Source organism: Arvicola amphibius, chromosome 4 (genome assembly GCF_903992535.2).
Source record: "Arvicola amphibius chromosome 4, mArvAmp1.2, whole genome shotgun sequence".
NCBI classification, from domain to species: domain Eukaryota; kingdom Metazoa; phylum Chordata; class Mammalia; order Rodentia; family Cricetidae; genus Arvicola; species Arvicola amphibius.
In genome coordinates, this window is record NC_052050.1 from 105,758,142 (window position 1) to 105,783,834 (window position 25,693).

Consider the following 25,693-nt stretch of genomic DNA (forward strand, 5'->3'; position numbering starts at 1 on the left):
CTTCCCTCCGCCCTCTTGGTGCCAGCACTGGTGCCCACAGGTGCGCAGCACTGGGGCCCACGGCTCCTCTTCTACAAGGGTGTCGGCTACCGCCCTTCTCCTGTGGACCTCAGCTCCACTAATGACGGTCACACCAGTTGCATTTCCAAATAAGGTCATGTCCTGAGGGTTCAGAAGGGAAGTAGTTTAAGAGGGGATCCAATCAACCCTGAACGCCCTCTTCCCGCCTCAGCCGTCTGTCACAGAAGTGTAGAGGAACAAATGGCAGTCCCTCGGCGTCCAGCCTCTCTGGAGGCTTGGGAGGAGCTGCTGGTCTCCGGCTGGCGACACAGTATGGCCCGTACCTTATCCCTGAACTCATGGGACACATAGTAGTAGATGAAAGGGTCCACACAGCTGTTGAGGGTGCTGAGCGCCAGGCTGGGCACGTAGGCTCCGTAGAGATCGCCCCATGCCTCAGGACTTGGGTTCGAATAGTGCAGCACCAGCAGCACGTTGCTGGGTGTGAAAGAGGCCACTGCGGAGGCCAGTACCAGGGCAGTCAGTCTGAGTGCATGGCCGTAGCGCTGGCCGCTGGCCGCCAGTGCACGCAGGGTGGCCCCATAGCACAGGCTCATAACCAGCAGTGGCAGAAAGCAGCCCAGCACGGCCAGGCAGGTGAAGGCCGGGCGCCAGTGGGAGGTCTGCTCAGCCAAGGGCAGTGCGTCATGGCACAGCGTGCGGTCAGAGCCGGCCAGCCGGAAGGTCTGCCGCTGCAGAGTGAGAGGCAGGGCCAGGGTGGCTGCCGAGAGCCAGGCCACCAAGCAAAGCCCGGTGGTCAGGCGCCGACCACGCAGCACACGAGCTCGCAGAGGATGCACCAGGGCCAGGTACCGGTCCAGGCTGACGGCGGCCAGCAGCAACACTGAGCTGTACATATGGCCATAGAGGGCAGCTGTGGCCATCCGGCAGGCAGCCTCCCCAGAGGGCCAGTGCTGGCCACGCAGGTGGTAGACCAGGCGTGGTGGCAGCACCAGGGCCAGCAGCAGGTCCGCGACGGCGAGGTTCATGAGCAGGACGGTAGATGGCAGGCGGGGCACCCGTGTGGCCAGCACCCACAGCGCCAGTCCATTGGCCGGCAGCCCCACGGCCACCACCAGCCCATAGAGGGCAGGCACCAGCCTCGTGGGGACCCATCCCAGCAGCAGCGCTTGAGAGCTGGCAGGAAGCTCCAGCGTGTCACTGTCGTTGGCACAGAACTTGCCTGGGAAGCCTCGTGGGTGAAGCTGGCCTGGGGACTTCGACTCCTTGAGTCCAGCTGTGGGACCCACAGTGCCTTCTGTAGGAGAGAGGGGATGTCAGTCAACCCGTGCCCTGCCCTGCCTTTGGGGACCTTGTGGGCTGGTGAATGGAAGGATACAATCCAGCCCCAAAGGCTCAAGGCTTAGGAACTTAAGGCTGTAAGCCTGCCTAGCTGTGGCTCCATTTCTGATCCACCCCATCAAGGGACAATCACTTACCATGGCCTCCCCCGGTACTTTCTCCATCATCATAGACGCTAGGGGTCTGGGTGCCCTGTGTCAGGCTGAGCCCCAGCACCAGTGGACACAGCAGCAGCCAGGACATGCTGCCAGGGTCAGACTCCACTTCTCGGCTGCAGCCTGGGGCTTCCTGCCTTGTCAAAGCCACCCTTGGCTTCCGGAGCCGGGGCAGAGCGCAGACTGTACTTCCAGGGAGATAACCCTGGAGCAGTGCTCCCACCCCCACTTAGGCACCAGAGTCCGCTTGCTCACCCTGGAGCCATGGGAGGTCCCTGTGTGCGCTTAAGAGATCAGGTCTCCTGCCTAGGTCTCCATCTTTCCAAGATGCCTCACAAGAAACGGGGCCAAGAATGGAAAAGAGGGTCCTGTGCTTCAGCCCCATCCCCACTCCCACCACCCCATCTCTACAACACTGTCTACTCCACCCAGCCCAGGAAACATCTGTGGATCAAGTGGCCACTTCCTGCTGGCTAGTCACACAACTCCTGTCCAGCCCTCCTCCAAGTCACCACCATGTCGGGTTCTTAACCCTTCCTGAAGCCAACCCTTACTTCCTCTCTGTGGCTGGCAGGACAATGGCCCATCCCAAGGTGTCCTGGCTCTGTCAGAGCAGGCAATAAGGGCTAGCAAGATGACACTGTAGATGAAGGTGCTTGCCACTAAGTCTGATGGCCCGAGTTCCCTCTGCAGGACCCACATGATGGAAGGAGAGAATGAACTCCCATGAACTGCACTTTGGCCTCCTTGTATGGCACTTTGGCATATGTACACACACACACACACACACACACACCAGGCCACACACACACACACCAGGCTATGAATGATGGTGCAAACCTTTAACTCCAGCACTTCAGGAAGCCGAGGCAGGTGGATCTCTGTGAGTTCAAGGATAGTCTGGTCTATGGAGTGAGTTCTAGGACAGAGAGGGCTATATGGTGAGACCCTGTCTCAAATAAATAAACAAACAAACAAATAAAATAAATAAATAAATAAATATAGTGATTGTATGCATTAACAAAAAAAACCCTAAAGGTTACATCAACAATTGTTGTTTCCCAGAGTACCCCAAGTCTTCTTGGGGGTCACCCTGCCATATGGATGCCTCCTTTACCGCAGCTCCTTGCCTGACCTGGAGTAAAGTGAGGTGCAGAAATTAGGCCTCCATGTGATTCTGGGGTCAGGTGGAGACAGCTGAGGGGATCTGTCCCCTTCCATAGATGTGACACGTTCCAGGTCTGACTAGTGAGGGAGGTGGCCAGGCCTCTGTAGAGGGTCCCTGAGTTGCCTTGGTGTCCTTGACACTCTGGGGAATTGTCACAGGCAATGATCTGTGGAGACCACCTGCTTAGACGAGGTGGTGGGCATGCCTGTCACCCCAGCACTTGCAGGCTGAGGCAGGAGGATTGCAATTTCCAGGACAGCATGGGCTATGTGGTGAGAAAGTCCACAAAGAATAGTGCGGAGAGGGTTCCTTCAGAGAGGATGCTGTGCAAGCAAAGGACCCGAGTTCAAATCCCCAGTGCCCATGTGTGACACCTGAGCATGGCGGAGCACATCTGTAATGTCCAGCCAGTGAGTGGACACTGGAGGAGTCTGGAGGTCACTGCTCACATCTGTAATGCCCAGCCAGCGAGTGGACACAGGAGGAGTCTGGAGGTCACTGCTCACATCTGTAATGCCCAGCCAGTGAGTGGACACTGGAGGAGTCTGGAGGTCACTGCTCACATCTGTAATGTCCAGCCAGTGAGTGGACACTGGAGGAGTCTGGAGGTCACTGCTCACATCTGTAATGTCCAGCCAGTGAGTGGACACTGGAGGAGTCTGGAGGTCACTGCTCACATCTGTAATGTCCAGCCAGTGAGTGGACACTGGAGGAGTCTGGAGGTTCACTGCTCACATCTGTAATGCCCAGCCAGTGAGTGGACACTGGAGGAGTCTGGGGTCACTGCTCACTGAGCTGCGGGTTCACTGAGAGACCATGGTGGAGAGTGCTGGGGGAAGACACGTGACTTAGACCTCTACCCTCAATGTGTACACAGACAAGCTTTCTGGAAAGAGGTGGGGAGAAGAGAAAATCAGAAGGAGAAACTGAGGTCTGGGGGGATGTAGCTAAAGTCCACGTCACAACCCGAGTACTCTAGCTTTATGTCCAGCAATGCTTACAAAAAAAAAAAAAAAAAAAAAAAAAAAAAAAAAAAAAGGCTGCCTAGAAGAACCCCTCCACAGTTCTGTCCTGGAGCAGGGCTAGCCTCAGAATGTGCAATGTGGGCTGGATTCTGGGAACAGCAGAACCCAGGACACGGTGGCCAAAGCCTGGAAACGTGAAACCATCTGGGGAAAGGGAGATCCGCATGGTCACCTCCTACCTCCCACACCCTAATCTAGCAGGATGTGGGTGAATAGTCAGGCCTTCAGGATTAGTCCCTGCACTAGGAGGGGAAACTGAGGCTTCTCAGGAACAACCAGGGCAAGAAGGTTTGGTAATTGACTCTTTTCCACTCAAGGCAGACATGTCTGAATTGAGGCTAGAGCTGCCCCCCCCCCAAGACATGAAGGTGCCTGGAGCAGGATGCTTGTGTCTGAAGGGGAGTGGGGAAGGGGCAGATGTGGTGGGGTGCCCATCAACAGATCCTCCACAGGAACAGCATTGTGACATGCAAGGGAAGGATGCAGGGTTTCCTGTGAGGGACACCGTGACAAGTTGGGTACAGGATGGCCCTGGGTTCCAGCCCTAAATAAGGAAGGACATGGGGCACATCCACCACATAGATGGGCACTGAAGTCTTCCTGTTGAATGAACTAAGCCCATCACAGACAGGCAGAGTCTGGGATTTTACACATAATGGGGTCCTGGAGTCACCAAGGTCACCAATAAAGATGGGGAGTAGGGAGGGGGTACCAGTTGATGAGTCTAGGGACTGTCTACAAGTTGGGAGCATTCTGAAGAGAAAAGATCGTGACAGTTGGGCATGTTATTTTCTCCTCATAGCTTAGACTGGACTCCTTCTGGGTTGTATTTTCAGTTAGTGTTAGGCTGTGTTGTGTGTGGGGTGTGTGTGACCCACTGGAGTACGGACTTGAGGGAGTCTGTTGGGTCTCATTCTACAATGTGGGTCCCAGACACTGGGCTTCAGCCTTGGTGCAAACGCCTTTAGCTGCTGAGCCATCTTCCTGGCCCAGTGTTACCACACACACACACACACACACACACACACACACACAACACACCATGTATGTAGGCGTTGTGATTGCCTGACACGTGTCAAGACCACACATTGCATAGGCCGTATGTGGGCCTCGATTGCTTGGCGCTGGTGAAAACTGGAGGGAATGCCCTGAAACGGAAGTTAAATGGGTTTGAAGTCTCCGTGTAGGTGCTGGGAATCAAACCTGGGTCCTCTGGAAGAGCAGCCAGTGCGCTTGACCACGGGGCCATCACTCCAGACCTCAGTATGAATGTGTTGGGTTTCTTCTCTTTTCTCTTCTGAGACAAGGCCTCACTCTGCAGTACTGGCTGGCCTTCAACACAGAGACCTGCCTGCTTCTGCCTTGATGGAGGACTCTCATTGGTTAAGAAAGAAACTGCCTTGGCTTTTTGATAGGGCAGGATTTAGGTGGATGGAGTAGACCGAACAGGAAGAAGGAAGTGAGGTAGATGGCTCAGACAATTGCCCCGCCTCTCCTCTCTGGGACAGTCGCCATGAAGCCAGCCACCAGGTCAGACACGATGAAGCTCCAGCCCAAGATGGACATACACTATAATCTTCCCGGTAAGGCACCACTTCGTAGTGCTACAGATTATTAGATATGGGTTAATCAAGATGTGAGTAAGAGGCTGAAACTAATGGGCCAGGCAATGAATACAGTTTGTGTGTTGATATTTCGGGGCATAAGCTAGCCAGGTGGCTGGTCTGCCCGCAGCTACTCACTACACTGCCTCTGCTGGATTAACCGTCTCTGTGCTTCACCACTGTCCTGGTAACCAGCATAGTTTTTAAAAATAAACTTGTTACAGCTTAAAGTAGTTTGGTGCTTGTGACTTGGTTCTCTCCTTGGGGTCTGGGAATGGGACTACGGTTGTCAGCGCCTTTAGTTGCTATGGCAGCCACACTCCCAAAATGGTTTATACAAGCACAACCCAGGTGTGGGAAGGAGGTGCCTCTATTGGATGTGAAAAGATAAGTGGGAAAGAATATTCTGGAAAGCAGTCCTAGGTTAGGGGAGCTGCTGTCATTTCAGGAAGTTTCTGCTCTTCTGCGTAAGGGCTCTGGAGTGGGCTGCTAACACCACTTGAGACTCAACCATAGGCAAAACCTGGCCGGTACTCTTGTAGGAAATGACGGGCGGATCCCGAGGCTTGCCGTCAATATTTAACTTTAATGTGCAAATAAATAGAAAAAGAAAACTACATTCAAAACAGCTGCGAAGGGAGGTCAAGGCCGGAACATAAATTCCTCAAAAACGTTAAGGAGTGGCTCCCCAGAAGCATGCGAAGGTGCCTGGCCTCCTTGCTGGGGAATGGAGGCCCAGAGGGGCCTGGGGCTCGGGGTTCCCATGAGCAACGCCCTTCTCAGGAAACTAGGATGTGCTCAAGGTGCCCGTGGATCCCTTGTGAGGCACGCAGTTGGGCCTGGGTAGGCACATCTGCTCCCGAGTGCCCAGGCCCGGGGTCAAAAACGGGTTCAGGAAACACGGAGAACAGGTGTTCTCTGGAACCTTGGGTTTGGCACAGCGATGCGAGCCTGCGGAGAGCAGCTGCTGGACAGCGGGAGGTTTGCTAGCCCACAAGGAGGTCTCACCCGTGGGAAGCCAGGGGAGCTGCTGCTGCGAAAGTCACAACCACTATGAGCGCAGGAAGGAATAAATACTTGTGCATAAGCATCTAGAATTCTGTGGGAGGGGCTGCCCGTGCGGGACCCCTGCCGTTGCCCAGGGTCTGGTCTGTACTGCAAGAGCTACATACAGCTTCTGCTTGTTTGAGGTCAAGCTGTGACCTCGAGCTCAAAGTGACTACGGCCCTGTTGGGGCATGACACGTGGGGTGGGGATGGGGTTCACGTGCTGGAGCCTCTTCCAGCTGCTCACGGTGATGCAGGGCGACGGCTGTACTGCACCCGGTAGCGCGTCACAGGCAGCCCGTGCACGTGCGCAGTCTCGCAGAGCGTCTTGCAGGGCACCATGTCCTCCTCTTCCTCACCCATCAGCCAGTCCTGCACCAGCCCTGCAGCAGCCACAGTCACATTGTCCTCCAGCCAGCGGCCGTGCCACTCCTCGAAGTGACGGTGGTGGCGCAACAGCACTAGGGGCTGCAACTGAGGAAGAATATGTGTGTGTGAATTTCTGGGGCTGGGGTGCAGAGTGGGTCATGAGATATGAGGTTCATGAGCTCAGGTGGGTGGGTGTGGATGCAGCACCTGTTTGGCACGGCACAGCGTCCCGCGGCGGTACATGTAGTCCTCAGAGTTGACGATGAACACCATCTTGTGTGTGCCCAGGCGGAAGCGGCAGTCCACATCGCAAGCGCTCTCCACGCCCATGAGCCGCTTCCACGAGCTCTTGGCCTCACCGCGCAAGGCACGCACCTGCTCACACTGCCAGCGCCGGAATTTCTTCAGGTTCCTGTGGGGACAGGGCTTCGGGGAGGGGACTTGCGGGCACCAGAGGACCAGGTGATGGTGACTGCCTAGCATGCGTGTTAGCTTGTTCTCCTACTCTCCATTTCCAGAAGCTTCTCTCAGCAAGGCTGATGGCTGCCCCTTTTGATCCCTGGGGGTGGGGTAGCCTCCTGCCGGCCCAAGATTACCCCCTAAACCTCCCGCATCCTCGTTCCATGCCATATCTCCCTGCACACCAGGCACTGGTGGGTGGCACACGTGGGGCCCTGTACTCACCTCTGCAGGAACACCGGCTTCAGCAGGAAGCCCTCAGCGGGCGAGTTGGATGCACCCTCAGTCCCCACGTACTGCTCCACATAGCGAGCCAGGTGCTGGGCATGGGACAAACATACCTTATGAGTCCCTGGGGATAAGGTGGCCCACCTCTCATCCTGGATCCCAAATCCTAAGAGTTTGTACCCAGCCCCAAAACATAAGGAGGCCAGACATGGCTGAGGAGCTGACGCCATGGGAAAGACCACCAGAGCCTCAAGACACTGGGTCTGGGACCTGCAGGCGCGCCTCCATAGGGAAGTCTAGGCAGCTGTCGCATGGTGTCCTCACCTTAGGACAGGGTTTGAGCCAAAGAGTACAGTGCAGGGCAGCAGGGTATAAAAAGGCTGGGGTGTGGCTCAGAATAGAGCCCCTGCCTAGAGTCTCCAAGGAAGAGGGACCCTCAAATGAAGAATTGCCTCCATCAGATTAGCACGTGGACACGTCTGTGGGGGCCCCGTACGCTGTGGGCAGAGCCACTCCTCAGCAGCTGAGCCTAAGTTGCAAGCTAGTAAGCTCCTGCCTGTTTGCCTAGATGGACTGACTGTGGTGTGGAAATGTTAACCCAAACATCCTTCTCTCCTCCCCAAGCTGCTTTTGGTCCTGATGTTTATCACAGCAACAGAAAGCCAACCGGGACAGTCTCCAGACAAACTCCATGGAATGTTTCCTCTTGACGTGGGAAGGGAAAAGGGCAAGGTGTATGGATATCTCTTTCTTAGAGTGCTGCCTACACGGGGAGCCTTTATGTGTGGGGCGGGGGACTGCTGGGGAATAGAGGCTGTGGGGAAGAGGGCTTTTGACTGCAGCAGGCAACAGGGATAGCCTGGTCTTCAAGGAGGAATGGGTATGTGCCTTCAGGTCTAGCCTGGACTCCCTCCCTCCTCCCTCCCTGTGCTTAGCCAGTTCAGCCAAGGACAGGAAGGTGTGGCTACCAGAGTACTCACATTTCACATCTGTCTAGAGACTGTGGCTAAGAGGAAGAGTGGAGGGAGGCCTGCAGTGTGTGTGTGTGTGTGTGTGTGTGTGCATCTGTCTGGCTCTGGCCCTCTAGAGTCTTGGGACCTACGTGTGACCTCATTTGCAGGAAAGGTCCTTTCCACACACAGTCAAAGTGGGGTTGTAGAAGGTGGCAGTCTTCATTTTTATATTCTGTTTTGCAGCACCGAGGAGGGAACCCAGGGTCTGGTCACATGCCAGGCAAGCGTCTACCACCGAACTACAGCCCCAGGAGCTCGCTGTAGACCAGGCTGGCCTCGAACTCACAGAGATTCCCTGCCTCTGCCTCCTCTGCTGGGGTTAAAGCTGTGCACCATTACCTGGCTACGGCAACTGGAGATCACGAGGGGCCTCCTAGCACTTCTAGGGGTTGGGACCCCAGTCATCCAGGACAAGAAGGTATGGCTCTACTCTTGCAATATCCTGGCCTGTGGTCACTTGTGCGCACTCAGGAAGTGAGTGTTCACACTGAGTGACAGGCACACAGGGACCCTGGAAGGTACCAGGAGGACAGAGGAAGGGTCCTCAGTGACAGCTTTGGGCTTATATGGGTGTATTTTTAACTGTAAGCAGAGTGGGAGATGTGGCCAGGACTGTGCTACTGTGATCTGTGGTGTGAGTGTAGGCAGGAGGAAGGCTGCAGGGCCGACCTACACGCTGACTCCAGACGACGGGAGCAGACTCACCTGCACCTCCACAGGGTCCTCTGCCTGCGCCTCCTCAGTGTCCAGGAGCTCTATGGTCATGATCACCTGTCCTCTGCGCTGCAGGAACATTACCTGGGGGGTGGCCAGAGCCTGAGCAGTCATCACCCGCCCCTAACACCCTTCAAGGTCCTGGCACTGCCCTGTAGGAGGGACCCAACAGGTGCTACCACAAGTGTGGTCCACAAGTGTGATGACAGTGCCCCTGGCATCCTGCTCAGTGTCCAGTCCTTTCCCAGTGGCCTTGCCTTTGGTCCCAGGCCACCGCACAGCCTCTCACCTTAAAGCAGTTCTCGTCGGCCATGCAGCGCTCTGCCTTCCACTGGTAGCTTGTCTCCCGGGCAGCACGGACGCAGCGGGAGGACAGGTTCCCGCCTGCTGCCCCTCGCTGCTGCTCATTCAGGTACAGCTCCACCACCTTCAGACACACGTCGTCGCTCACCAGGTGGTGAAGCTGGCAGGGAGAGAGCAAGGCCACAACTGCCACCTCCTGCAGCCTGCCCTCCACCCCTGGATACACTGGCCACAGCCACACCCCCCAGAAAAGTCTGTGACTGAGGGTGGGTGGGGGGTGAAGACTAAATCACAGGGAACAAATAACAATCTTTTTCTTTTTTTTTTTTTTGGTAGGTAGACCAGACCAGGCTAAGTCCAGAGCGGACTAAACCAGACTAGACCAAGCAGCAAACTAATGGAGAAAGCAGTGCCTCATCTAAACGTTCCTCCCAGATGTGTGGGGAAAAGCAGTCCTTTTACCCATTTTTACGAAGAACATAATACAAAGAAAGGTCGGGCCAGGTCGGCAGGTCTTAGGTGCTACTTGGCACCACAGGGATGATGGTCCAGATCCTACCCACCCACCATCTCCACAAGGACAGGACAGAGGGAACAGGAATGCTGCAGACAAGGTAGGCACAGTGCCAGCATGGTAGCCCTTGGCCAGCCACTACAGTGGTTTGACAGCCACAGATAGCACCCGTCCTCCTTACTCAATTTCATTATTTCCTTCTTAAAATAGTTTCTACCATCTATGAGAGGGTGTGTGTATGTGTGTGCGCGCGCATGCACGTGTGTGCATTTACACTTGTTCACTCGTACAGGCCAGCAGAGAGGAGTGGGTGACAGTGTGTCCTCCTCTATCACTCTGTCTTACTCCCTTGAGATGGATTCTCCTACTGGACCTGGAGTCATCCCTATGTCCAGCAAGCTCCAGCCACCCTCCTGTTCTGTCCTCCACAGCGTGGGGCACAAGTGTGCTCAGTAGTCCTATGTCAACTTGACACAAGCTGGAGTCATATGAGAGGAGGGAGCCCCAGCTGAGAAAATGCCTCTGTAAGAACAGGCTGTAGGTCAGCCTGTGGGCATTTTCCTAATTACAATTGATGGGGCGGGCCCAGCCTATTGTGGGTGGTTCCACTCCTGGGCTGTGGTCCTGGGTTCCATAAGAAAGCAGGCTGAGTAAGCTAGGGGAAGCAAGTCGCCAGGAAGCAGCACCCTCCATGGCCTCTGCATCAGCTCCTGCCTTCAGGTTCCTGCCCTGTGTAAATTCCTGCCCTCACCGCTTTTGATGATGAACTCTTACATGGAACTCTAAGCTGAAACCTGACCCTTTTCTCCTCAGTTTGTTCTGGTCTTGATGTAAAACCCTAGGACAAGGAGCACGCTGCCATTCCCAGCTTCTCATAGCTTCTCGACTGAACCCAGGTCTTCACGACTGCACACAGCAAGTTCTCTAACCACGAGAGCCGCCTCCTCAGTCCTAGAAGAGCTTTAACAAAAGGGCCCGATCTGGTCCAGTAATCTAGTGCCAAGAATAAGGCTGTTGTTCCAGGGGGTATGGCCCTTTACTGTCCCCCCTAGCTGCCCTGACACTGTGTATGTGACCCTGAAAGCTATGTTTCCCCATAACCCAGGTGCAGTGGCCACTGCTGTGGACAGGGACAGGAAGACTCACTCCTGGAACACATAGGAAAGAAAAGGACAGAGGGACCATGACAGTTGCTGGCTGTGATGTGGTAGGGTAGGGTGGGCTGGAGAGCAACATGGGTGCAAGACAGGCTCTCTAGCTTCCCCTAGTGGTCACAGGAGGTCAGACCACAAGCCACTGGGGAAGTACAGCATGAGCTTAACTAAAGTGGGTCCAGCAACCAGAGGTGGAGACAGGGCGTGGCCTCACTCACCACTGGGAGGGACCACTGCCGCATACCAGGTCAGAGCCCATTGCAGAGGTGACTCAGCCACTCAAGCCCAGAGAGACCCTGCCACGGGTCACTCTGAAGGCCAGAGGTCACTGCTAGGATGAGCCACTTCCACACGGCTTGAATCAGGGTGGGGAAGTTTTGCTCACGAAAACCCACTGAGAGATCCCTGGAGATCTGGGACTCTGTGTGCTTTTCCTCTAAAGTCCTGGGGCTGTGAGATGGCTCAGTGGGTAAAGGCATTTGCAGCCAAGCCTGATGACCTGAGCTGAGTTCAACCCCGAGACCCATAGTGGAAGGAGAGAACCAGGCCCTGAAAGCTGTCTTAGGACACACACACCATGGCTCTCGTGTGTCCAGACCAGACACACATATGTAAAATGAAGAAATACTGGAAGGAAACAGCTTTCTAAAGCACTTCCGGTACTGACTCAACTCACAAGAGGCACACTCTTCCCCAGAGGGTACAGCTTTGTGTTTGGGCTCTCATTTTGAATGTTGGAACAGCTGGGGTGTAAGGGCTTAGCCTTAGAGACAGTTAACAGTGTTAAATGTTATGAAATGGTTAATTCTGTTGTGTGAACTTCATCTCACTGAAACGAAAGGGAAGACTTGCTATGTGACCAAGTGTTGAGAAGAACAATTCCCAAGGTGACAAGTAAAGAGAGCTCCCCAGCCTGCCCTGCCCGGGCCAGCCTCACCTGGCGAGCAATGTTTTGCACCAGCTTATCCATGGTGAAGCCAATGTAGGCATGGATGGTGAACATCTCGCGGAGGGTGTCCTCATACTGAGTGGGGTCGATGCTCCCCTCCAGCAGGCTCCGCACCATGTCCAGGAAGGCCGGGTAGTACTCCTCCAGCTCCACCTCACCTAGAGGGAGGGGTCGGCAGCTTCATTCACCTGCAAGGGCAGCCCAGACTCTCTAGGGACTCTCCAGCGTAGTCGGGGCCCTGGATCCTCCACCACCCTCTACCAAGGAGGCCTAAAGGGGCAGAGGCTGGCCCAGCGCCTGGGCCCGGATGCTCACTGGGCTGCTTCAGGCGCAGCTCCATGGCAGGGTCGGCGGCCTTCTCACGGCGACCCTCACACAGCAGCTGCTCCCGCTCCTGCTCACGCCGATGCTCCAGCAGCTGCTTCTGCGCTTGCCGGTAGATCTTGAGCAGGCGTGCGCACAGCGTCTGGTGCAGCCGCAGGAAGAAGTACCAGTTGTTGTTGGCAAAGAACAGGCTGTACACGTCGTCCAGGGCCTTGGGCGGCTCGGGTGGCGTGTCCGCTGGGGGCTTCTCATCGGCCGGCCGCCTGCGCTCGGGCTCCCCATCGCGCTCGCGCTCATCCGCGGAGTCGTCAGAGACGCCAGGGCGCTGCTGCGAGAAGAACAAGCTAGGCAGAAAACGATGGAGCAGCTGGCGGATGGTGCCCTGGTCTTCCTTCTGGATGGCTGGCTGACGCTTCACATAGTAGCTGATGAGCGCAGCCGCGTCCTCCAGGATCTGCCGGTCCTCGTACACAAAGATGAGGTGTGGCTCACTGGATGGTGCACTGCGGCCCTCTGAGTGCTGCTCCTGGTGCTGCAAGGGTGGCAGATAGTGGGCACGGCATGCCAATCACCCAAGCCCCATCTCCAGCCCAACAGCCTCCTCAGAAAGCATGAGTGACCTTGGCAAGTAGGGTACACACCCTGAGTAGTGGGGGGCCACTCACCCACCCTTCCTCTTCTCACAGGTTCGAGGACTGCAATGAGATGGCAGAGCCACTCTTCTGGGCTTCCCATAAGCCTGGCCATGGGGGAGGTCTCCCCTGGGGGAGGTCAAGAGTGTACCAGGGGCCCTCACCATCTGTCACTCAAAAACTCAGCTCCACTCCATAGGGCTGGAACTGCACTCAGCAGTACCTACCCCATATCCCTGCCTATCACCCAGGCCTTTAGAAACCTCAGTCCTCTGTTAGTCTACTCTCTGACCAGGCTCCCCTCTGCTGAGCCCACGCCTTTGAGCATGCTGGCTGCTCACTGCATGGCCTTGTAGTGCTGTTCTGAATAATGACCTGCCCAAACCCAAAGGTGACCACTACTTGCCCTTCCCCACCCAGGTGCCACCTCTGTAAGTAGCCACCCTCTGGGGGGCACCAACTCCAGGCACTGCATGGAGTTCTGGAAACACTCTCTTTAGATAGGGAGCTTTTAGGAGTGGCCTGGGTATCACCTCAGCTCTCACTGGTTAGTACATGGTGAAGCTCAAGTGCCATCTGAGGCAGGACCCCGTTTACCAGCACAGGTCTCACCAGAGGTCAGACACTCATGGCCAGAGTCCAGGTGGGCCCAATGCCCCACCAACCAGAGAGCCTCACACACCCTGGGCTTCCTTCCCTGGCCTCCCAAATCCCCTATTTTGTTTATGTGGCGGTGCTTTGCTCCACTCGATTTTGTTGTTGTTGTCGTCACCTTGACACAGGTGAGAGTCACTTAGGAAGAGGAAACTGGATGAGGCGACTGTCTGCCCCAGACACTGTAGGTGGCATTACCCCCAGAAGGTTCTGCAGCACAGAAAGCAGGCTGAGCAAGCCACGGGGAGCATGCTAGTAAACAGTGTTTCTCTACCTAGAGCTCCCGTTCCATCTGCCCTGACAATGGACCTGAAGGCTAAATAAACCCTTTTCTCCCCATTGCTCGTGGTCATGGTGTTCACCGCAGCAACAGGAAGCACTGGACAGTGCTGGAGTCTGGATGCCCTGGTCCCAGTTGGCAGAGCCGACTGTGAGGCGAATGGCCCACGAGGCTCATGGATAGCTGACCTCATGATGGCTTCCTAATTGGTGCTACTGGGAAGTGGGGCAGGCGGAGCCTGAGTGGGGGTGGTGGGTACCCGGGTGACACCTCGGAGGGTGCCTGTGCCCCTCTCCCTTTACGATGATGCTGCCAACTTGTGAGCGGTCTGAAACAGAGGAGCTAGGCGGACAAGCTGAGGCGTCCCAAACTATGAGCCAACACCAACCTTCATGTTGAATGTTTTTTCTCAAATGCTTATCACAGGGATAGAGTCTGGTTTACTAATATATGGACCCCTCAACAATTTTTTTCCCCATGTGGCTGTCTCAAATTAGCCAAGTGCTCTACCCTACGCCACCACATCTGCCCTCAAAGGTCACACTATGGAGGCTGGAGCTAAGAGTGCTTCATCTTCCTGCAGAAGACCTGAGCTGGGCTTCAGCTAGAACTCCAGCTCTAAGAGGAGAAGCCTCTGGCCCCTCAAGGACACCTGGACTTACATTCACTCTTATACAAACCGAAAACTCCATCTGCACAGCAGAGAAGCCCAGAGCAAAGTCCAGCAGGCAGCAGCCTTTCACACCCCAGCCACACTGCAAGGCAAGGGCTCTGCAGGCCAGGGGTGAGGTCTCTGCCCAGGCGCCTCACCTCGTCATAGACGCTTTCGATCTCGTTGAGCAGGCTCTTGGAGCGCAGAGCCTTGGTGTCATTCTGCTTGAAGTTCACAGCCTGGTGGTCCAGGGACTTGAGGTACGCCTTCTCGTACTGCTCGCGCCAGATTTTGTTGAAGCCCTGCTGGGCCTCCCGCCACTCCTCCTCCTTGGCCTTCAGCCTGTGGAGAGCGGAGCTCAGTGTTGATACATGCCTTTAACCCCAGCACTTGGGAGGCACAAGCAAGCAAATGGATCTCTGTGAGTTCTAGGTCAACCTGGACTATAGAGCAAGTTTCAGGACAGCCAGAGCTATTACCCAGAGAAACCCTGTCTAAAAAAAAAAAACCCCAAAACAAAACAAAACAACAACAACAAAAACAAAACAAAAAACAAAAAAACCCAAAACAACAACAAAACAAAAACAAAAGAGCACAGAATGGTGGTGCAGGATGTCATCCAGCACTCAGGACTGGAGTTAGAAGGCTAGCCATGGCACATGGGAAATAATTCCAAGCCTGGGCTACATAAGACCATATCAATCACCTAAACAAACAAACAAAATCCCAAAACCACACAGAGGGAGTGGGAGGGGCAGTAGTCCCACATAGCCAAAATGGCTACTAAAAAAAAATGATTATTTTATATGTGTGCATGCTTTGTCTGCATGTATGTGCATGCCTGGTGCCCCTGAATTACAGACAGCTGTAAACCGCCACATGGGTCCTCTGGAAGGGCTGGCAGTGCTCTCGACTGTTGAGCATCTCTCCGGCAGTGGCTGGTTTTAGACCTCCACCTCTCCCAGGTGCCCAGCTGCCTACTCAGCTGTCACTAACACTGTCAGGAGAAGGCAGGCTGGGGAGGTCTGTGTTTTACAGTCACAGTCTGCCCTTCACATCCCAGGACTCAAGCACACCCAAGCAGGAACACATAGCATCTATACTGCCACCAGTGTTCTAAGTCACCTGGGGTAACGCACAGGCATCGACAGGGTGTAGGTTTTACGTAAGCACCGAATCAAATTCTAGAAGGGTCTGAAGGGTTCCAGAACCACCCCCAAAAGTGAGAATGCATATCTACACCTGAAGACGGATGTGACCACAACAGATGTCTGGGAGTCTGGCTGTCAAGACTGTTCAGGACTAGAGTGTGGGAGAGGTCAGCTGGGGGTCAGTACCTCCCTTTGGCCCTGGGAACAGGGTCAGGTGACACCACTGGTCAGGAACCCTAGTAGCTCCCTGAGTCAGGGAGGGAAGTGGAAAGGAGGGACACCTTTTCAGAACAACAGGCACAGCGGTGACAGGGTTCCTCTTGAGGCTCTCGATGACTTCGGGGGCCTTGTCACCATAGATGCGGTGAATGGCGCGGCGCTGGATCACCTCTGACGTGCCGCCCAGGCAGTCATCCAGGCGCAGCTTCTCCTGGTCCTCAGGCGCCATCCTAGACAGCTTCTTCTGCACGCTCTCCAGCACGCGGATGGTGGCCAAGTTGGTCTCCAGGACAACGTCTAACTGCAGGGAGGGCCAGGTATGGTCAGCACTGGGGCCTCAGTGAGCTGTGCGAAGGTGAGCATGGTGGTATGGTAGGTGGTCAGGAGCTGTCAGTGGAGCCCGTGAGCGTGGGCGCCCACCGTGCACACCATGTGGGAAGGGTGCAGTTACAATGGGACAGCAAGTGGTACATACCACTTCATGGGGTGCTTGGGTACCATAGTGGCCTACCCTGTGACATCATTTATACTTTCTATTCACTTGCTGGCTTTCTTAATGATTTATTTCATTTTTAACTTTGCACCTATGTGTAAATCTGTGTGCGGTATGTGCAAGTGAGTGCAGTACCTCTGGAGGCCAGAAGGTGCTGTTGGACCCCTTGGAGCTGGTATTAAGGAGGATGTAAGCTGCCCAAAGTGGGTCCTGGAACCTAAACCACGGTCTCTGCAAGAACAGTCAGCATTCTTAACTGCTGAGTCCTCTTTCCAGGCCCTTGTTCATTTTTTCATCTTCCAGAGACAGGAAACTTAGGCAATCAATCCTCTTGCCTTTGCCGCCACACAAACTGCATCTGTCTATCTGAAAACGATAGCGGAGTGGAGGATGGGACAGAAGGGAGTGCACAGGAGGAGGGAAGGGCAGGCTGAGTATGACTACTGATTATTAGGACAGCAGAGAGATCAGGGGGATGTGTGGCTCAGGCCTCGACTCCACCGCTGGCAGAACCATACTCATAGACACACTCAGATGCACACACACACTTTCCACTACAGTTTGATCACCGCCCCCTCCCAAACTCACACTGAAGTTTAGAGGTTGGTATGACAGTATTAACAGGAGGCTGTGCTTAGCACAGGTCCATAACCCCATCACATGAGAGGCAGAAGGAGACTGTGCATTCTAAGACAACTTTGTCTCAAATAGAACACAGGACTTTGAAGAGGTGCTTCAGGCACAGGCTGCCCTCATGGGTGGGCGGCAGTGCTCAGGAAGGGGGAGAAAAACCACAACTGGGCTCCTTTGGGTCCCTCCCACTATGGGATACCAAAGCCAGGCCTCCCCAGGTAAGGCCTTCACATCCCACTTCCCAGCAGCTGCCTTACCCACAGGAATCGTGTCATAGCACAGATAGAACCACACACACAGGACCCTCAGGACCTGGGGTAGGGAGTGCCCCCCCACATCCTAGCACTCGGAAGGCTGAGGCAGGATGATTACAAATTGTACACCAGCCTATGCTACAAAGAGAGACAGTTTCAAAAGGAAACCAAAGGCTGGAGAGCTGGCTGCTCTTCCAGGGGACTGAGGTTTAATTCCCAGCATCCACAGGGTGGCTCACAACTGTCCTTAACTCCAGTTCCAGGGGATCCAGTAGCCTCTTCTGGCCTCTGTTGGCACCAGACACACATGGTGCACAGACCTACACGCAGGCGAACACCCACACACAAAAAATAAAAATAAGTAAATCTTAGAAAGAAATAAAACCGAATCAACAAGAAGACATGTGAATTTTGGGATAGGAAGGGTGGTTTCTGTCTGTCCCCAGGAGGGACACTCAATGAGGGATGAAAGCTCAATTTCAGCATCAATAAAAATAAAGCTAACAAAAGTTTTAAGTTACTGAGAAGGCTCCCACAGAGCCTTCTCAAAAAAAAAAAAAAAGTTTTAAGTTAACTAACCCACTGCCTTTAGTTGATGTTTTTTTAATTTATTATGTATAAAATATTCTGACTGTGTGTATGCCTGCAGCCCAGAAGAGGGCACCAGACCCCATTACAGATGGTTGTGAGCCACCATGTGGTTGCTGGGAATTGAACTCAGGACCTTTGGAAGAGCACGCAATGCTCTTAACGGCTAAGCCATCTCTCCAGATTTTAGTTGATTTTTTTTTTTTTTTTTTTTTTTTTTGCTTTTTTCGAGACAGGGTTTCCCTGAAGTTTTGGAGCCTGTCCTGGAACTAGCTCTTGTAGACCAGGCTGGCCTCGAACTCATAGATCCGCCTGCCTCTGCCTCCCGAGTGCTGGGATTAAAGGCGTGCGCCACCACCGCCCGGCGATTTAGTTGATTTTTTATATTTATTTATATTTTATGTGTGAGTTGCTCAGCGTGTACACCTGCAAACCAGAAGAGGGCATCAGATCTCATTAAGATGGCTGTGAGCCACCATGTGGTTGGTGAGAATTGAACTCAGGACTCTGGAAGAGCAGCCACCTCTCCAGCTTCCCCTGTCCTTAGCTGGAAGAGGGGGCAGAGCTGTGATGAGAGCTCTAAAGCTGGCAGAGCTGGCCAGCAGGGGCTTTGGGAGCCGCTCTGAGGGGCAGGGGAGAAAGACTTCGGTTCTGGGTTGCACAATGAAGACACTGAGCTGGGTGGGCAGAGGGCAGGCAGGACAGGCAGGCAGGGGTGTAGGTGGGTTAGATGCGTAGCTTCACCTACCTCAAACCTCTCATCCTCACAGCGATGCAGCTGCTCCTCATAGGGTGTCTTCTTGGAGCTGACAAAGGTAGAGTCTTCAGACCAGGACGGGAAGGACACCCATGTGTCATTCAGAACCTGGGCCAGGGAGAGGAGTGTCAGTAAGCATGCTGGAACAGACAATATGAGCAGTTACTTCCCTCTCTAGCTGCTCCTGAGCAGGCTGCAACTGTGGTGCTGAACATATAGCCGTGTCTCAGGGCCAAGCACCCAGCATGATGGGCTCGAGACCCAAGATATGAACCTTCATACGCTGGGTGCTCTGTCTTGAACATGCAACTTGGCCTTTGTCTGACAAAAATAGCCACAGGCAGTGTGCCCACCAAGGGCGGGCTGTCAGCTAGCAAAGCTTTACTGACAAACACAGCAGTGGACTAGTGTGCTTTTCAGTACTTTGCAGACCCTCAAATTGTCTGGACTTCAGTCGGATTCCTGAGTTCCCCCTCGAGGACTCCAAACCTGATGAGTGTCACACTGAACACATATGGTGTCCTGGCTAGTTTTATGTCAACTTGACACAAGCTCGAGTCATCTGAAAAGAGGGAACTTCAGCTAAGAAAATGACCTCCCAGACGGGGCTGTGGGCAGCGGCTGACCTCCTTGCAGATGGCTGTCCTCCCGCTGCACTTGGGCTGCTGGTAGGTCTTGGGAAGTGCCCGATAGCTGGATCCAATTCGCTTACAAGATGCGTAGTCAATCTCTCTGCTAATGCCATCTGCAGAGCGGTCACTCACGGGTGGCGCGAAGGACAGCTCTTTCACTCCCAGGAAGGACCTGAACTGCGCGAAGAGCTCGGGGAATCTCCTTCAAAGACATAGAAACTGTAAGTGGGGATGCCTCCTGACAATGGCCTACAGTCACGAAGATGGTCTTGTGCATGTGCAGCTTCAAAGACGGTCTGACTCAGAACTCAACGCTGGGAAGGGAGGAGGGTCCTCTCCACCCATCAGCCGCATCCCCCTTACAACTACAGATCTTGCCAGCTGCACTAGACCACAAAGCACAATGGGAACAACCTCTGTGGGCCCCACTGCCCTCATTTTCTGTCCTCTAACTTAAAAACAAAAAACAAAGGGGGAGGGGGGCTGGAGAGACCACTCAGCAGTTAAGAGCACTGGCTGCTCTTCCAGAGGATTCAGGTTCAACTGTCTGTAATTCCAGTTCCAGGGGATGTGACATACTTACACAAACATGCAGGCAAAACACCAATGCACATAAAATAAAAATTAATTAAAAATCAAAAAGAAACAAAGCTGGGTGTAGTAACACACCTTTAATCCCAGCAGATTAAATCAGGAGGCAGAGGCAGATCTCTGTAAGTTTTAGGCCAGCCTGGTCTACATAGTAAGTTCCAGCATAGCCAGAACTATGAGAGAGACACTGTCTCAAAGAAAAAGAAACAAACAAGCAAACAAAAAACAGAAGGGAGAAACAAAACAAAACAAAAAATACCAAGAGCCCTGTGGCCAGTAAGTCACCTGCAGAGGTTCACAGCCAACTGTGCCTAAGCTATAGTCTGGAATGTTCTAGGCTAGAAATGAACTCATTTAGGCTATTTAAACAGACAAGACGCCAGTCTTGCCCCTTGAACCCTGACATTAGCAAGGGAGGCCAACCCAGCCTACCCCAGAACGCCAGCACAGGATAGAGGGAGCTTTGTGATACCTGTGGCCGCATGAGGGATGGCTAGGGGCAGGTCAGGGGACAGCCAGCAACTGGAGGACTAATTCAGGAGGCTGAACCTGGACTCCAACAGCAGGAGCCTAGGGTATCACACACTGCAGCCAATCAGCCCATGGACTGTGTCTGTATAAAGCTTTATTGGCACACAGCTCTGCCCCACTTACTTCTGTCCATGGCTGATCTACAGAGCAGAACAGAGAGCAGTTGTGTCCACTGTGGCTGTCTTCTTGGGTGAAGTCTCCCTCCCTCATGAGGGGGACCCCACCCCAAAAGGCCCCTGTGAATTCATTCTCAGAAGTCAGGACAGAAGTAGGACACATGCTAATGGGACAATTTTACAGCAACTGACATCCCATGCTACCTAAGATTCTGTAATTTTTTTAAAAAACTAAGACCTTTACATTTGAGTTTGTGTATTTTACTGTTGTAGGGAGGGCACATATGATATGGAGGTCAGTGGACTTATCACCTGCAGAAGGGCAACTTGGACAATATGCACAGCACAATATCAATATGTGTAAGAACTTGAAAAAACAGAGACTATCATTAAAATGTGAACTCACAGCTCAGCATACTACAGATACAAGCTGTACCAGGAGGGCACACCTGAGAAGGGCTACCAAGAAGCTACCTTTAATGCCACTGCCCAGCATCCTACAAGGGAGGAACTGTGTATCACCAACCCCCAAATATCCACATCTACAACCTTCAAATCACACGTCATAAGGTCAGAGCCATAATCCGAGAAAAGGCACTGTCCATACACAGTGTACAAGGTCACTGGAGCCCAGGGACTGTCAGCTTTTGTGACCACCTAGCAGTAGGCGTAGGGAAAAAGGGCCAGCCAAAGAAACCCACCCTTGGCCCTGAAACCAGAGCCAGGGAAAGAAACCCACCCTGGCTCTGAAACCAGTGCCAAAGAAACACACTTTCGCCACAGAATCAGAGTTGGTGAAAGAAATATGCCTTGGCCCCAAAATTAGAGCCAAATGGTTAACAAGGGCCACTGAAAGAAACACACTTTGGCCCTGAAGCCAAAGCCAACTCTGCTCCTCACCAACTAAGCAGAAAACCAACCAATCCCCGAGCAGAGATCTAGCCAAGCTGAGCTCAAGGGACTGAAATCTGACCAATTCTCACCTTGAAAATCTTCCTGGAAAAACTCCGCCCCTAAGTAGCCCTATATAAACCCTGTTCCGTTTGCTGCTGCCTTTTTTCCACCCTGGCAGAGGCAGCCACTCTCCTGGGTTCTTCCCTCCCAATAAACCTCTTGAATGAGGTTTGGGCTAATACTTTCGCTGGGCAAACCTTCCCCTAGGCAGAGCAGAGTCTTACACTGCAGCACAGCACAGCTGGACTGCAATAGCTTGGCTGGGGAAGCCCTCTCCTGCTGCAGCAGAGCTGTTACACTGGGGAAGCCTTTCCCTAGAGCGGGCTGTAAGCTGCTATGCGAACTCTGACCTATGCTAGTCCTTGGCTCCCGACTGCCTGGATCCCTTTCCACCTGAGCTGCAATGCTTTCACTAGGGACCTGCTTTCTCCAAGTCACTTTTTAAAAAACAAATGTGAGCCTATCAACAATAACTGGGGAACAACTTCAGCCAACCAATGAGGAAAATGAAAGGTGGGAGAGAAGGCTCAGTGGGTCAGGGGCTCACTGCCAAGTCTCAATCTGAGTTAGCTTCCTGAGACCCACAAGGTGGGAGAGAACCCACACAAGACCGTGTGCACACATAGGAAACAAGGCAACGTTTAAAAAAATGCACAAACACACACTTCCCGGCTCACTTCCCTGGGTCTATGTGTGGGATGGGCGGAAGCCACTCACCCCAGAAATGGGCTGACAAGCTGCAGCAGCTCAGAGCCGGACACCAGCTCCTGGTTGAAGAGCGCAATGCAGCGCAGAAAGTTCTCGTACACCTCCTGGCTCTTCAGCACCCTGCGCACCTGTGGGAATATGGAGAATCGGAGGCTAGGGACACTACTGCAGAAGCTGACGTGTATGTGTGCGTGCGGGGCGTGGATGTCTATGGCCTTGAACTGTTTGGGAGAGCTCTGCAGCCTATGCTGTCCTCTCCCAGGCACTACGGTAGCCTTGCTTCCGGACCCGTCATCAGGAAGCAGTCGTGCCTGGAAGGATCGGCTCTCGCTCACCTTATCAAAGAAGGAGAACTCCTGCAGGGTGCCGTACTTCCCCACGGCAGCAATGGACAGGTCTTTGGTGCCCCGGAGCTTCATCTTCTTCTGCAGAGAGAAACCCTCAGCTTAATGGTGAATCCCCGCCACAGGCAATGCGGGGTACACGGAACCAGAGGAAGCACCAAATGCGGTTGGCAGGGCCCTGTCCCCAGGACTCCAGGTGAGGTCTGCTGCCCAGCATTAATATGCTGTTCCCGCCTTGGCCCCGCGTGATGTGGGGGGTGGGAGGGGCGGGCAACTCAGGACCTGAGGAGAAGCAAGCCCACAGCAGCACCCTGCCAGATCTGGGGTCTTAGATTCCTGCTACGGCTTATTTTCTGCCGACCTGGGAATCGAACCTGGCGCTGAGCACACTTGGAAGGCTGGGGAGAAGATGATCTGGGTCACGGGTATGTGCAGTAATGGTCCAAGCCCCACAAGAGCCAGGGAGAGCACAGGTCCTGTACATGATTGACAGCCGCTGGGGATATAAACCCAGGGTCTCACGCATGCGCAGTTAAGTACTAGGGAGACTAGAATTCAGGCCTCACAGGTACTACGCCGATGCTTACAGTGGGAACGGAACCATGGCATGGCGCATGATCTGCAGAAACAGGGAAATAGAACCTAAAGACCTCCCGCAAGCTTGGAAGACACGGGCTGGGAAAATGGCATTCAGGGCTTTGCGCATGAGCGCTCAATGCGGCACGTACTCACTCTGGGAAATAGAACCTAGAGCCTTGAGCATGTTTGTAGACATGGACTGGGAAAATGGGAAGCCAGGGCCCCACACGTGCACGGACTGGGAAAACGGAGGCCAGGTCACTGTGCAGGTTGACTGATAGTGGGGAAAGGGCAGGCAAACACCGAGGAAATAGAACATGGAATTGTGCATGTGCATTGGGGAAACTCGGAGCAGGGACATGCTCAGTAAATGTTAGTGCTGTATCCTAGGGCTTCAACTCAGTGACCTGAGAAAGCACTGGGCCAATGAGCTCAGTTCAGCCTTTACCCTGGACTTGGGGACACAGACACTGTAGCTCCTGTCCGTCCTGTGGTCCAGAGGGAAGGGTGGGGGCAACACCAGAGGCATCCTGGGTCGGAAGCCAGGTCTAAAGCTGGGTGCAGACACTTGTCTCTAAAATGGTCTTTGGGACAGGGGAAATAACTGCAAATAAACCTGCCTGTTGCAAGCTTGACAACCAGAGGCTCCCAAGTGAGTCTTAAGTTGTCTTCTGATCTGAGACATGTCTCATTCTCATTCTTCTCTCTCTCTCCTCTCTCTCTCACAGACACACAGATTGGACCTGCATTTGACCCAAGCCCATGGCATGAAGCATCCTGCTGATGATAGCCATCCTCAAGAGTGGGGTGAGGGTGAAAAAGATGGACATGGTGGGAGACCCATGGGCAGCCTGAAGGGGCCCCACTGGCGTGTCCAGGACAGTCTGGGAGTCAAGATGCCAGTAATAGTAATGAATTGTAACTTGAGGTTGAGACTGCTGCACATAACTAAATAAACAGAAATGCCAAAAATCTTTATTACTATAGAAAGTCAACTAGTAAACAGAGTGCTAGGACTAGAGATCCACCATCACGGGGTGATGAGCGGGACAGGAACTGTTGTCAGCCACCTTCACTCCTCAGTTGTGCAGTAACCAAACCACACAACTGCACATTTCAATTGCAGCCCCACCTACGAAAGAGTCACGACAGTGAAAAGGAGAATCAACAGCGCGCCATGCCTTTCCTTCTAACTCCCCCTTCCTCCTCACAACCACCTCAGGGCAGGAGAGCAGGTGAAGGAGCACCAGGGCAGTGGCTGTCCTTTCCTAGCGGCTAGTCTCTGGCCCCGGGGTCCCCTGCTCTTGGGCCTCCATACCACTCCCGTCATGTGCAGCAGGAACCCACACATGGACAGTTACCTTGGCGGGAGCAGACACAGGGCGCAGGAGTGAGGGTCGAGAGCGCTTCTTGCTGTGTTCCAGACTCTTCTCCTCGTTCTTCTGCGCACTGTTCATCTCACATGGCCCATTCCCTGTGAACTAAGGACAAAACGCAGGAGGTGGTCAGACTGGAGGAAGGGATGTACACACATGCAGTCAATTCTCATTTCCCATGTAGCCTTAGTAGGCACTGTCTGCCTCTGAGTGGTCCTATTTTCCGGGGCAGAGAACAAGTACACAGATCACTGGGTGAATGTTACACACAGCAGTAAGAAAGCTCCCTGTGGTCTTGAGAGCCAGAGTCAGAGGCTTGGGAGCACAACTGAGTGTGTCCAGGTTCATGGCCCCTGGTGCATAGCTGACCAGGGTGTCTACAGAAAAAACAAAGCATTCTAAGTGGGGGGAGGCAGCCGCGCACAGCCCCAGCAGCAGCTGACGTCATCTAGGTCACAGTGGGGCTTAGAACCAGGTTGTGGAGTATTTGTTATGCACGACAGAACATGCCTAGGAAGTGGCCTTGTTCTGTGCTGGATTGGGGAAGAGGGGGTTTGGAGCAAGGTTTTTGGATCTTTTGTTCTGTGGGTTTATTTATTTATTATTTTGGTTTTTTTGAGAAAGTTTTTCTGTGTAGCTTTGGAGTCCTGGAAATTGCTCTGTAGACCAGGCTGGCCTTGAACTCACAGAGATCTGCCTGCCTCTGCCTGGGATTAAAGGCACAGTGGTTGGAGCAAGTTTTAACCAGTGACAGGGCAAGGATGCTCCTCCTCTGGGAAGTCATAAAGACATTCTAACCCCACTGTTCCCTACTCCACACCACCATGGGACCTAGACATACAGACACTACAAAAAATGTGCTATTGGCCCAGACTGTGGGCAAAGTGAAGTAACTGTGTACTCAAACAGAACCAATGGCAGCAAAACGCTGTACCAGCTTTGCTCTGTGCTGCTGCGGTGGCAGGTCAAACACAACAAGGAACAAAAAGGAAAACAAAGGAGAAAAAACCCACAAAAGGCAGAGGCAGTAGCAAGTCATTTGTTACTGTTTCTAAGACTCAGGAGAGCTGGACAGCAGGCACACAGCACCACTCTGCAGCCACATCTTAAGGGGATCATCTCTGAAGGAAAAACTTATTTGAGAGGAGAAAATTTTTACAAC

At 53.6% G+C, this 25,693-nt stretch overlaps 2 protein-coding genes across 3 annotated transcripts in view; both read right to left on the reverse strand.

The window, feature by feature from the left end:
- Positions 1-239: 239 nt before the first annotated feature.
- Positions 240-1,618, reverse strand: F2rl3 (F2R like thrombin or trypsin receptor 3). Its single transcript, XM_038324633.1, has 2 exons — positions 1,500-1,618; positions 240-1,318 (listed from the first exon to the last, which is right to left on the reverse strand). Exons 1-2 carry the CDS (start codon positions 1,603-1,605, stop codon positions 240-242), a joined length of 1,185 nt encoding a protein of 394 aa, XP_038180561.1. The 5' UTR covers positions 1,606-1,618.
- Positions 1,619-5,880: 4,262 nt separating this feature from the next.
- Positions 5,881-25,693, reverse strand: part of Sin3b (SIN3 transcription regulator family member B) — a 35,335-nt gene continuing 15,522 nt past the window's right edge. Inside the window, exons 6-19 of one of the 2 annotated variants that reach the window (XM_038325297.1) lie at positions 24,517-24,636; positions 22,568-22,657; positions 22,242-22,360; positions 19,327-19,534; positions 18,692-18,808; positions 16,038-16,276; positions 14,764-14,947; positions 12,379-12,919; positions 12,052-12,221; positions 9,433-9,606; positions 9,135-9,227; positions 7,414-7,508; positions 6,937-7,141; positions 5,881-6,834 (exon numbers count right to left, since the gene is read on the reverse strand). In XM_038325297.1, the coding sequence (XP_038181225.1) occupies positions 6,604-6,834; positions 6,937-7,141; positions 7,414-7,508; positions 9,135-9,227; positions 9,433-9,606; positions 12,052-12,221; positions 12,379-12,919; positions 14,764-14,947; positions 16,038-16,276; positions 18,692-18,808; positions 19,327-19,534; positions 22,242-22,360; positions 22,568-22,657; positions 24,517-24,636 (2,586 nt within the window). In that variant the 3' untranslated portion in view covers positions 5,881-6,603. Of the gene's footprint in view, positions 6,835-6,936; positions 7,142-7,413; positions 7,509-9,134; positions 9,228-9,432; positions 9,607-12,051; positions 12,222-12,378; positions 12,920-14,763; positions 14,948-16,037; positions 16,277-18,691; positions 18,809-19,326; positions 19,535-22,241; positions 22,361-22,567; positions 22,658-24,108; positions 24,288-24,516; positions 24,637-25,693 lie in introns of those variants that run through there. The other variant, XM_038325298.2, reaches the window with a different exon arrangement.

Bases quoted from the DNA above. Each gene is read 5' to 3' on its own strand.
- F2rl3 (XM_038324633.1), bottom strand. From the start codon at position 1,605: ATGTCCTGGCTGCTGCTGTGTCCACTGGTGCTGGGGCTCAGCCTGACA. The intron at 1,319-1,499 runs GTAAGTGATTGT...TCTCTCCTACAG, and splicing joins AAGTACCGGGGGAGGCCATG to AAGGCACTGTGGGTCCCACA.